General features: G+C 37.1%; 1 protein-coding gene across 11 annotated transcripts in view; it reads right to left on the reverse strand.

Annotated features, from left to right (window-relative positions):
- The window catches only part of LOC131165075 (uncharacterized), a 35,296-nt gene that overhangs the window by 7,773 nt on the left and 13,723 nt on the right, over positions 1-13,800 (reverse strand). For 3 of the 11 annotated variants that reach the window (XR_009139404.1, XR_009139413.1, XR_009139405.1), the window contains exons 2-3: positions 10,573-10,677; positions 9,098-9,821 (exon numbers count right to left, since the gene is read on the reverse strand). The exons of 3 other annotated variants lie outside the window; for them this stretch is intronic. Coding sequence is in view for 1 of the 8 variants with exons in the window: in XM_058122741.1 (XP_057978724.1) it covers positions 10,573-10,677 (105 nt within the window). In the remaining 7 variants the exon portion in view is untranslated. Of the gene's footprint in view, positions 1-2,528; positions 2,630-9,097; positions 9,822-10,572; positions 10,678-13,800 lie in introns of all 11 variants that reach the window. 5 more of the 11 variants (XR_009139410.1, XR_009139407.1, XR_009139409.1 and 2 more) reach the window with 3 other exon arrangements.

The raw sequence follows: 13,800 nt of genomic DNA on the forward strand, positions 1-13,800 counted from the left end.
TAGAGGCAAGTTATGAGGCAACTTATCCGGCATCACCTTATACTCATCCAACACAACTTGGATGGTCTTAGGCACCAGCTCTTGGCCTAATTCTTCATCTACCACCGCCATGGCTAGATATGTTTGTTCACCCTTTCTCAATCCCTTCTGGAGTTGCATGGCTAAAAGGAACTTCCCATCGTCTCCTTTTGTCGGAATGGTTTGCACCATGCACGGATGATCTCCCATCAGACATAGGGAACTAGCAAAAGGCATCAGCATGACCTTCATCCCCTCAGGAATTCCATTCCTAAAATGACTGGAAAGTCGTCCAATGGCACCACTGTGAAATTCGCATGACCTTCCCACTATCCAAGCTTCACAATCACTTGCTTGGCTACTCCCAAAGTAGGTTGGGCTACAGAATTCACTACTTTCATGCATCCTGTATCCTTCTCCAAGGATAAGTTGAGTCTCCATGCTTCTGGCTACAAAACAAAATTATGAATAGCCCCTATATCCACCATAGCGCGGGTACTCTTCCCATTGATCATCAAGTTCACAAACATCAGTCCTTTTGCTTGTGTAACTTTTGGTGCTTTCGCCTGCTTTTCCAATGCGTTCACTCGCCGCATTGCACCCATCCTCAGGGTATCCTCCTCTTCCCCATCACTTTCCACTACCTGCTCCGCATGGAAGCTTGTAAGGCATTAAGTGCTGCCTTGTGAAGGCACTTAAAAACTCTATGAGGGCATCGACATAAGTAACACAAAATTTTACTCTTACCATTGGGTGCGTTGAACCCTTAAGATGAGGAAGCTTCTTTTGAAGTTGATGCTTTATAGTCGGCTCCCCCACTTTTGGGTTTACCCTTCTTGAAAGACTTTCTGTTGTTTCCCCCTACGCCAAGCTCTTTGGACGAGGAGGTATTAACACCAACGAAGTCAATCAAGCGTTTCATGGCAGCTTGTGCGGCAAACAAGTCTTGAACTCTATGCCTGTGAAGTTCTGTTCTTGCCCACGGTTTCAATCCCTCAAGAAAATAGAATAGCTTATCCTTTTCCGACATGTTTCTGATATCCAACATCAAAGCAAAAAATTATTTCACGTATTACTTGATTGACCCAATATGCTTGAGGTCTCTCAACTTTTTCCTAGCATTATACTCAACATTCTCAGGAAAGAATTGGGCCTTGAGCTCTCACTTCAAGTCTGCTCAACTATTCACTACACAGCGTCCATTTTCAATTTCATTGTACTTGGTACGCCACCACAGTTTGGCGCAACCAACCAAGTACATGGTCGCAGTATCCACTTTCACCTATTCTAAAGCTGTCCTCACAGCGCGAATATGAAACAAGAAGTTCTCTAACTCCTTGGCATCATGGGCATTCCCATACGTCCTGGGTTCTGGTACCTTGGTCTTGCTAAACCCCGGAGTGTTACAGTTTCCCATATAAAGAACCATCAGATTCATCTTTGCATCCAAATCAACTATCCGAGATTACAAAGTTTCCACAGAATGGTGAAAGTCCTCTGACATTTCACCTATCAAACTTTCTTGATGTTTTTGTGGTTCCATCACTTCATCAACAAGTCCCCTCAGTTAGGCCATCTCCATGGCCATATTGTTGGCTGCTATCTCAGCCTGTGCTTTCAGCACATTGATTCTCTCAGCATTGGTTGGTGCCATGGTCATTTACCAAAGCTTTCCCAATCCCACAACAAAGGCAACTCAATTCACGTAGCAACTAACTGAGCTCTGATACTAGATGTCACAGGCTGACTATTTCACACCTTTGTGAAAGGACCGTGCAACGGTAGCTAAAGCACTCTTGCTTAACTAGCCAGTCTGTCGTTTACCACAATTCATCCACGAAACACTATCATTATCATTCAATCAAATATTAGCAGAAGCAGTAAACATTGGAGCAACATAATTCATTAACACCACCTCCCGTTAACATTGTGTGTTTAGCGAGGGAGACAAGTAAGCTAAACACATTGACAATAGCTAGTGAGTTTTACAAGATTGATGAACACTCACCCTCCCCTAAAAAGCTTTATATGCAATTCTCACTCTGACACTAGGAAACATCAAAGTGACCGAGGAGTCATACTGCCTTATTTAGCATAGGGAGAAACTACTAGTAAAAAATAAACCTACACTAATATTTACATGATAGAAACTCATCCCAAACGCACGAGACAAGCAGTCAGAGGCAAGCATAATGCCCTGAACAAGCTTGGCTTGTGACGAAGCAATGAGTTCAAATGCTGCTTAATTTTTTTTTTTTTTTTTTTAAAAAAAAACATAAATATGTAATGATCTCATTGCATAAAATGCAATGATCTCAGTTGCATAAAATATTATTAGCTTGCAATCATCACAGCAATGCACGTGAGGGAAAAAAAAAACAGTTTCAAAATAAAAGGTACCAATAAAAACAGAATCACCCTTATAGATGTTCTAGATCTCTTATCTCATCATTTCCCTCCTTTCTATGACATACTATAAAACACAAAAAATGAAACAACTCATCAATCACCATTAGCAACTCAAACAGAAGCTACTTCAGGAAAACAACCCTTTTTCCCTTAAACATTCTAGCCAGTATTATTAGAATCGTCCTTGGAGTAATACTAGCCCCTACAAAAAAGAAAGACAAAAATGGAAAAGGAAATGAAGTCAAGACCTTTTTAAAAAAAATAAAAATAAATCACACATTATTTATAGGACATAAAAAATAAAAATAAAATATAAAAAAATAAAAATAAAAAAACCAAAATAAACCAAAAAGAGAAAACCAAACACTCAAATCAATCTGTTAATCAAAACATGTTCCGTAAATGAACACAACACAATGACTGATAAATGAAAACACTATCATATAGGAACTTGGAAAACATGGAGAAAGAAAATATATAAAGGAACAAGTTTTTCCTTGCTTGGTTATCTAAGAAAATAAGAAAGAAAATATATAATATAGTAAATCAAATAGCAAAATTTGTACTTTACATGACTTCAACCTGTGATTTTTCTTAATTTTCACTTATATTTGAACGATTTTCATTCCTAATAATGTTTGATAGAGAAAATACAATGGAAATTTTTTTCCCCCTTTTATTTTCATGTTCTTTTCATTTCTATTACAAAATACATGACCCAAGTGGAGCCTAATTTAGCAGGATAAATAAAAACTAAAATCACTCTCTCTCTCTCTCTCTCTCTCTCTCTCTCTCTCTCTCTCTCACACACACACACACACAAACAAAGGGATTTGAGCTTGGAGTGTTTGATAATTTTCTACAAATTACACATCATATACAATAGATTGTATGAAAACCTAAAATAAACAAAGGCAAGAAAGTAGAAAAATAATCCTGAACAATTAAATCGATCTGCTAGTCTTCAATATCGAGAAGAAATTAGGACATGCTTTACAAAAAAAAATAAAGACAATGTAAAAATTGATAAAATGAAAACACTAAGGCCTTATACAGATGGGGTATTTCAAGGAGATATTTCATATATAATAGGCACTAAAAATACCATTTTATTTTTTTTATTTTTATCAAAGAAGACAATTTATTACTATCTATATGGCTAAGTACAAGTCTTTGAGGGCAAGGGTCTACCTGATCCATAGAGCAGAAAAACTAAAGATAAACTTTAAAATAAAAATAGTACTATTATGTTTATTTAGTCACAATACAGCAGCCTTCAAATCTCTTTTGAGATTGGACAGTGAATATCCCCAGAAAAGTCTAAGAGAGTGCACCCAAAAGGAGGCCAGGAATATCAATCTCTCCCATAATAGTCTTAGGGAAGTTGTGAAGCCCTTAAAATTCAAGCGTCACTCTCAATCCACAAGGTCCTAACAATGGTGAAAACTGTCACACTCCAAAAAGCTCTACCATTTCTATTTTTCCAAAGCCCCCGAAATTAACCAACAACAACTCTCCCACCTTTCTCTATGTCATCCACTCTTCTCCCAAATAAGAAAATAGGACATTCCAAAGTTGTGATGCCACCCTACAGCGCATAAAAAAAAAGAAAGAGTGATAGTTTCATTGCATTCACAACACATAATGAACATGTTGAGACTGAGAGCCTTGTAGGGCTTTCTTCTCAAGAGTAGATCATGCTTGTTAATCTTTTTCAGAATCACATTCCAAACAATGGTCCAAATCTTCTTGGGCACCTTAACCTCTGTTTGGGGACCTGCTAGAAGGTAATATAGATGGAGGCGAGGGTTGTGATTGTCAAGCTCTCTCTGAAGATTGAGTTATGGTGGCCAATAATGAAGATAGGTGTTGTAGGTGTGGCTATGTGGTTCAAATGAACAAGGACAAGCTTCCGAAGTCAACAACAGACACCGCTAATCAGCCAAAAATCGCAGTTATTCGATTGGAGAAGAATGTCCACATAGTCCAAGTATCTAGGGTTTTGAAAGGAGCGTGGAAGCAAGTGAAAGCGTCTAGGATTGTGCTTGGGGAATACGAGACAAAGAATATTGGGCCGGGGAGTTTTGTTTTCTCTTGGACCTAGGCTAGGTAATTAAAAAAGGAGCAATTTCTATTATAACTAAGTTGGGCCAACTTATTGAATAGGGCAATAGTCTTGGTAAAAATGAATTTGGCCATCCTTTGGGAGGAAACGAGGTTTCTTATGAGTTGGATCATTCTCAAATAGACCATTTATTTAAATAGGCCCATTGTCTAAATAATGTGGACCAAGCCCAAAAGGTTGGCGTAAATGTTCAAGGAACAGTTTAGGTCTCAGTTGGCGCCCAAGAGGGTCCTTCCAATGAAATTTCTAAAGACCAAGGATGTTTGGCTGGGAGTGATGGATAAAAAATAGAGCACTTACGTGAAGCAATTATGGAAGGATCCTCTCAGCTAGAGCAGCAATTACCAGAAGGTGGAGGTCATGCTGAGGAAGATCATAAGTTTCCTACATTTCAAACCCAGGATTTTCCCATTGATTGGTGTAGGTAGACAAGGGACATAACAAATATGTTGTCTTCTAGCAGATTCTAGGTACAAATCATACCTCGCAATGTTCAGTTTCAAAGTAGATTCTTGATGGCCAAGAGGGTTTGCCATATTCATCAGAAGGAAGCAACATTACTAAAAGGGCTAAAGAGGAAGAGGCAATGAAGGAAAGTATTGTTTCAAACAATTCTAGAGTTTTGGTCGATGATTGCATTTTGGAGGAAGAGGATTCTACAGCAAAGGTTTACAATGGTGATGGTGTTTTGGTTAAAATATATGATGCCTCAAACCTTAAGACAAAGGGATCTAAGGGTCCCAAGGTTATACTTGTTGGAAGATTGTGTAGATGGATGCAGATATGAAAAATTGCTTGAAGAAAAAAGAGAGCACTCTGGTGAGGTCGTGCCAGAGATTTTAAAGAGGAATTAGGAGTGATAGTCATTGTGGAAGACATTAATGCTAAGAAAAAGACGGGCAATTTTTGTGATGGAGTTAGCGAAGGAAATGAGGTATTGAAATGGGAGGATTTATCAAATAATGAAAGCAATGATCTTAGTGAGTTTGATTGTGGTAGGGGTTTACTAATGGATGAAATTAGGGAACAATATGGATACGTTTCTGACTCCACTAATAGTTTAGGGAACTTATCATATGTACATCCATCCCCTTTGGAAGGATTGGAGGGGATCTCTACATTTGATAATGACTATTTGGTTAATAAGAGGCTACACAAGGACATTATTTTACCAACACCAATAGAGGAGATTTCAGGAAACGATTTTGAAGTACAAGATCCCATGGATAAATTGGATTTAAATTTTTGTGATCCTGGGGGAAACGAAGTGCATCTTGAGGGGTGTAAAAACAGAGCTAAAAAGGGTCAAAGGGAGTTTAGATAACTTGAAGAGTTTGGTGAAGTATGAAAGAAAAGGATTGAAGAGGGGGTTCTTTGTTTAATTATTAGTTTTTATTTTTTTATTTTTATTATTTTCATTTTATTTTATTTTATTTTTGTGTGATGGACTTCTTGTCCTCTTTCATTGTAATCTCTCTTTCTCTACTTAATATACCTTCTTTTATTATCAAATATATATATATATATATATATATATATGATAGCCATATGTTATAAATATCCACTAATAGTAGAAAATACTTAAATGTTATATTATTTTACTTAATATATAATATTTAAATGTTAATTAAAAACAATTAACATAATTATCAATTAAATTGTAATTAAAAATATTAATATTTTTAATTTAAAATATATTAAAAAAATCATATATTATTTTATTATATATTATAACATATCTATAGATGAAATATAGCAATATAAATTCATATAGCACCTATAATAAAAGTGAATATCCAAATACTACTAACTTTAAACACAACCAAACACCACTTGTAACTTTTCAGCATTCTCCAATTTAGCACTAATTAAATTCAGCAATTTATTTTCTGAAAAACACTTCTCCTTAAGTGGCTCCAAACAATACCTTAGCCCTCCAAAGAAAGTGATTCCAAGGGAAAATGTTAGGGGCTGGGGATTTCAAAAGGTGTGCAAGAAAAATTTTAGAAGTGAACCTACCTAATGAATCACCCTCCCACACTCTCTCATCCTCTAATGGAAATAATATGATGGTCCAACAAGTGAAGTAGCATAGTGAGCTCATTAATGTCTCTTTCATTGAGATACCTGAAAAAATGGAAATGCCGTGAAGAAAAGTGCCCCTCAAAAGAAATGAAAGAGATGATGGGAGCATTATGCAACGATGAAAGCTTAAAAAGACGAGGAACCTTCAGGTCCAATGAGGACTCCCCCACCCACACATCCTCCTAAAACAACCATTTTTACTGTTACCCACTTTGTATTGAATGAGAGGAACTAACTAAAACCTAGGATACAAATTTCCAAGGACACGCATTAGGGATGATACCACTGCCTCTCGTATACCACCCGACCGTTCCGTTGGATCTCATACTTGCTCTTTATCACCTTGTGCCACAAGTAATCAACTTCCAATAGGAACCTCCAAAGCCATTTGCCTATAAGAAAGATGTTTTTAACATTCTTGATGCCGAGACCCCTTTCACAAGGTCTGCCAACCGCCTCCCAACTAACTAGATTGTCTTTCCTACCCTTCCCCAAACCCAACCAAAGAAAATCACTTATCACCCCTCTAAAGATCTGGCTACTTCAGAGGGAATCTTGAAAAAGGAGAAGTAATAAAATGGGATGTTGGAGAGGGAAGCACTAATGAGTGTGGCATGGCCCCCGAGTAAAAGTATGCCCTCTTCCAACTCTCCACTCTCCTATCCACCCTTTTTCTAGCACAAAGTCCCAAAAGGCTTCAAACTTTGGGTTACCTCTAAAAGGGAGACCAAGATAAGCGAGGTGCCAATCAAGGGAAGCACAACCTGCTAACAATTTGAACTTCTAAAAGACCCTTATTCTATCTATCCCTCGCCCTTCCAACCAAGTCCAATCGTACCACTTGCACCATAGGGATGGATGTTGGGTTATGCTTGGAAAGCTTGTCCTTTCCCTCTGAATTTTTTAGTAATTGTTTTTATTATCATTTTGGAAATATAATGTATAAACTCCTATTGAAGTATCCAAACAAAGTCAAAATGCAGGATTTTATCTTATGTTTACCCACCCTCGTTGGAAGGTCTGGAGGTTGTTTCTACTTTTGATAATGATGGGTTGGCAAATCAATTTCAGTGTGGGGATGGAATTTTGCCCACACCAGTGGAGGAGGGTTCGAAAGAGGAGATAGAAGCTCAAATTTTAATGGATAAAATGGATTTAAAGCTGAGCGATATTGGAGGAAATGTAGTGTGTTTGGATGGTGGCAAAGTCAAAAGGTGAAGGGTCCAAGCCTCCACTGGTGTGGGCAAAATTCCATCCCCACACTGAAATTGATTTGCCAACCCATCATTATCAAAAGTAGAAACAACCTCCAGACCTTCCAACGAGGGTGGGTAAACATAAGATAAATCCACTAACTCATCGCAGAAGTCATAAATGTACCCATATTATTCCCAAATCTCATCCAACAACAACCCCCAGCACAATGAAAATCGCTATTATCATCACTTTATAAATCTGAAAAATCCCCCTAATTCTTCACCTCCTTACCTTTTCTAATCTCATTAGAACCTACAACATTATTCTTAACTTGAGGAACTTCCACAATACCGAACTCACCCTTAGAGTCTCTCCTTAATACCTTTGTAGTAGACTCACCAGAATTTTCTCTCTTATCTTCGATTTTCTTCTACATTTCAGCGCCCCAACAAGATGAATAGTTAACAAGTACCCCATCCAGAAGTATCCTCAAGTAGCAGAAAAACAAATCTGGACACTAAAATCAAAGGCTTAAATAGAGAGAGAGAGAAAGAAACAGAGAGGTTATGAGCTTGGAGAGAAACGTGAACATGAAAAAGGATGAAGTTAAAGCATTTTTTTTTTAAAATAGGACACCATATATAATTAGAATAAATGAAGACCCAAAATAAACCACAACTAGAGAGAGAAGCATAACTTATTGTACAAGTCAAAACAATGTAATGATCAATAACATGAACATACTACATTAAACAGAAAAACAAAATAAAAAAAATTATTGGAAATTAAATTAAAATTTTTTGTTCGTTGTGTTTGGTACAAGTATTTGGACGGCTAGGAGGCCCCAATACTGACATAGGGCACAAATACAACATGACATTGACATGGTGATACAACGATTTTGGAAAAATGAGGATACAACAATTGTAAATTAATATAAAATGCATATATTTAGGCATGTTTTCCTTTTGAAATGACAAATATTGACATAATTCTAATTTAAAATAAAATATAAGGATCTTCATACACAATTCTACATTAATATTAGAGAACTCGAGAAACTTTCATCATTCTTCAACAACCAAAAAATCATCCGAGGTTTTCAAGAAAAATACAAAGAGTACAAAAAACAAAACATAAGGAAAATATGAAAACAGAAAACAACATCCACCAACTAGGGATTTCATTTTCACCATCACTGTCTCTAAAAAAACACACCTCCATATCTGGTTCATTAAGGAAAAGACACACAACATTAAGTACCTCTGTACATCCAAATGGCTCATCCCAAGTATCTCCTCCAATCTCCCACAATGAGATGACTAAAGGCAAAGGCACAGTGAGTTGTGCCTCGATCATGCTACCTTTTACCCTTTTGGTTTTCACCTTTTTCAAAAAAAAAAAAAAATCTTCTATTTCTCACTTTGAGCCCTAGGCAGACCTCTCTGCATATTCAAACCAGTGAAAGAGCCTTTGTCTTCGAACCAGTTGGTTCGTGAGCCTTCATCTTCAAACCAGCAGCTCTCTGCATCTTCACGAACTAGCAGTGCAGGTAGGTCCAACCAATGAGGCAACTGAAGGCAAGAGGCAAAGTGAGTCATACCTCGATCATGCTACCTTTTACCCTTTTGCTTTTTACCTTTTTTTTCCGAAAAAGAAAAAAATTACTTCTATTTTTCACTTTGAGCCTAGGCAGACCTCTCAGCATATTCAAACCAGTGAGAGAGCCTTTGTCTTTGAACCAGAAGCTCTCTGCATCTTCACAAATCAGCAGCCCCCAATTCTTCTTCTTCTTCTTCTTCTTCTTAGTAGATTGAAGTGCTGAAGCATTAGAGACAAGAAGCAGCAGGTTCTGGAAATTTTTTCTTCTTCTCTCTTGCAGACCAGGTTTCAGAAATTCAAAGCAGCTCAACCGGTGTTTTCTTCTTCTTCTTCTCTTTCCTCTTCTTCTCTTAGAGCAGTTTGTCTATCCAGAGAAGATATGGCTCTGGATTTCAGAATTCAAGTCAGTATATAGTTTAATGCAAGTTAGTATATATAGTTAATGAATTTCAGATATAGTGAAGGACTAAAATCACTAAAGAGAGACTTTTAATCTTGCTTCTTATGAGCAGAGCATACATAGTTTAATAGTTGTAGGAAATAGTGAAATACACAACAGTATACATTTTTCACTGAATTTTAATAAATGTGTGCCTCACCTTTGTGAGGCATGTGCCTTTGCCTCACTCCTTGCGCCTAGGATCCAAGTACCCTCTGTGCCTTGGTGCACCCTTGTGCCTTTGACTACTAGAATTTAGCTGGCATCATGTCCCTCTAGAATTAGCGGAAATGAATGGGTAGTCCACTTCCTCTCACAACAAAATGATGAGCAAGGTTATCCTAGAAGCTTGAAGACAAATATGAACCATGGAGATACCACCAAAACTTTGGTCCCAGGGTGTATCTATCTTGCATAGATTCAGGGCCAACAAATACATCCATGAAACAAAAAACCTAGCAAATTCCACATTTGCATTATTCATATTCTCAGGAATGGGAAAAAGTCCTTTGAATACATTTGCTCCTTTCCTAAAAACATTATCTACATGTGGAACAACACAATTTATACCTAACGTAAGCCATTGCTAGCTACATAACCTAAACGATTTACATACGTTTGTTAGAAAAGGGAGTAATGAGCTCATAATTTACAGAACTTGAAACTTGAAAGGTTATAAAAGGAATAAAGAGATCACCTTGGATTCAAAAAGTGAGCCAAGCAATGAAGTGATGTACAATTTTTTGTCCATCGAGCAACTGGTCTGTTTTATACACCATCTCACTTCTTCTATCATGGTGTCCTATATTTCATACAATAAACACAAAATAGTTTTATCATAGATGGGAAGATTTCAGTATCAGCTACTCAAAGCATATCATAGATAGGATTGGTGAAAGATTAAACATAATCAACTTTTCCGCACCAAACTTGATTTTGAAATGATTTTCTTCACATGCATAGTTTTCCCAATATCATCTTCTTTATAAGAAACCCACTCATCACTAATGACCATGCTTTGGAGGCTTCTATTTATCAATTTCATCCTTTTAAGCATAATTACCACTAAGGCAACTTAGTATCAGCTACGGTGAGCAATTTGAGTGGCACATATCCATTAAAATTTTCCAATCCAATCAAGTGATTGTAATGAAAATGTGAATGAAGCATTCTTCGTGATATTAGTGATTCAACTACATTCCCGATAAGCAGTTTCATTTTGCTCGGTGTTTTTTGCTGCACATATATTCTTCAAAGTAAGATTAAGTGTGTGTACCGCACATGGAGTCCAAAAAATACATAAGACAGTTAGACTCCACAATTGACTCCACACAATTCATCACACAGGCATTCTAAGTTACAAATTTGGACCACATTTTCTAATTCAACCTCCAACATTAACAGGGCAATGTAGTGCTTGTCCTTGTGTTCTTTTGTGCCATCAACAACCTTAAACAAAATTGGATCCCCTCCTAATATAGTCATAAAGTTAAACAACAGCTTTTTTTGTGGACCAATCCACTCATACGACACAGTAACCACCCTTTTTTCTTTCCAAGTTTCCATAACTGATTGCAACTTACTTTCAATCATGGCTATCAAAATCCCAATTTGGATCAAGCAATCGTACGATCCAGACTTGCCTACTCGAACCATATCTTTAGCAAAATCTTAATCAGGTAGGATCCTAGTAGGATCCTATCTGAACCACTAGGATCTTAGGATCGCGATCACACTTGCGATCGACCAATCCTACTTGTGCAATGGAGTACGGATTTTTCCTATTTAGGATTTTAAAGAAAAAAGGCCCAATATATATTGAATCTTATGATCCACGATTCAATCCTATGATCCAATCCTGCAGACCCTCCCAACAATCCTATGTAGGATCCCGATTCTTACAACCTTGTCTCAATGTGTGGCTCCTCCTCTTGTAAAAGAGTTGTTCTCAAAGTTTTATATCCTAGAGAAATAAAACCAGCAATAGGATTGTTGGCAGCATAAATAAATACTTCCACATAATATGGATTTCTAGCAAAGGGTAAACCATGAGAATAAAACATCCTTACAACCAGGCATTTCAAACGGTCCTTCATTTCCATTTGAAATGCCTTCTCCAATGGAGAATTTCCAGCCCCTTTTTCCTCTTAAACAAAGGCAAATCCCAGGCAGTAGATTGGACACAAAGTGTGGTGGAGCCAAACAAGGCAACAGTACTTAGGCTCTTTCCTATTTTCTACTTCATTTTCCAATCTCTGCATTTCAGCAAGATACTCCATAGACAACTTAGGACATGCCATTATTCCTAACCCTAGAATTTTCAATAGTGAAATTTTAGTCTAGAATATGAGCCCTCGTGTAAGAAAGCTGACTATAGTTGCATTGACAGCTGGAAAGTCCTCATCAAATTTCCTTAGTTTACTAACAGAAACCCAAACTGGGGCATTATCATCCAATACACAGTTGTAATATAATCCAACTTTACTGGTTATGGAAGTAAAGGATGATGAAATCTCTAAAGCCAACAATGTCGCACAATGTGCACTAGTTCAATACACTCTAATCCAAACAATTAAACAAATGAAAGCTAATTGTCTAATCCTAAGTAACTAATATCATATTATCATCCATTTACAAAAAAGAAACAAACGAATGAAAGCAAGTTAACTTAGCTAAGCAACTAAGTAAGAGCAGTCTGAGTCCCATACTCCTGTAGCAATATTAATATTAATAATTTCACAATAATAATGAAGTACTTATCAAAATATTAATATCATCCATTAATTTAAAAAAAAAAAAATAGATAATAATAATTGGAAAAAAAAAAAAGGCAATGGGCTCATGAGCATTAGCAAACTGCAGAACTCGTAGTCTAGCAAAGAGGGGAGGAGGTTGGGAATGAGAAAGGGAAGATGATGGAGGAGAGGAAGGAGGGAGGGAGTGAAGGACTCATAGTTCCAACTAGGAAGCAGGAAGAGCCTTCAAGAGTTCTTCCTTCCCCAACAATTTTAGGCCTTCAAAAGAAGAGGCTTCAAGAGAAACCAATATCAAAATCAAACAAAGGATAGGAGGTTCAGATGTCCAACGAACTTGTGAAGCTGGGAAACTGAGAGGTATAGCAGGATAAGCTCATGGCCACAAACTAGGACTCTGAACAACGAACTCAAGAAGCTTGAGTACTTGTCTACCACTTTTTTTTATAGGGTATAAAGTGACAAAAGGAAACAAAAAAAGCAATGTTTTAGCTGCAGGCATGTCCTCGATGTGTCAACACTATTTTGCACCATGTCTGGGGTTGTGCAAACGTGTTTGTAAATAAAAAATGTAAAAATTAATTTCCAACGTGTCGAACACACCATGTCAGGCATGTGTCAGACGTGTCAGTGTCTGACACATGTCAAATACAACACCTCGGCCTCTTAGGAGTGTCAGTGTTTCCTACTTGGAGGGTCTTTTTGGATTGGGTAATATATCTAAAATGAATTCATGTATCGAGGTAAATAAACCACATAAAAATAGATCTAGGTATGTGCATAAGGCTCCATGTGAAGCCATTTTTTTTTATAGCAAAAGAAATTCATTAATAGGAGGAGAATTTAAAACATCAAAAACAGAAATCAAACCAATCAATTCCTCCAATATCTATTTAAATCCCAAGAGCTAGCTTCTCTAAAAATTCCAAATGTAATACACCACCATAAAGAAATCAAGAACTGAATCTTTTCCCGCACCAAATATGAATTCAACTCCTTCCCAGAAAAAATCCGCACATTACATTCCAAACCAAGACCCCATAAAACTGCATACTTACTACACTTCCATAGAGCTGCCCTTTCCTTCCTTCTTCCAAAGCCCGCAAAAAAATGTGATTAACAAATCTTCCACTAAGGGCAGACACAACTCTCTTCCATAACACCGAACAATT

Source organism: Malania oleifera, chromosome 9, assembly GCF_029873635.1.
Source record: "Malania oleifera isolate guangnan ecotype guangnan chromosome 9, ASM2987363v1, whole genome shotgun sequence".
Classification (NCBI taxonomy): domain Eukaryota; kingdom Viridiplantae; phylum Streptophyta; class Magnoliopsida; order Santalales; family Ximeniaceae; genus Malania; species Malania oleifera.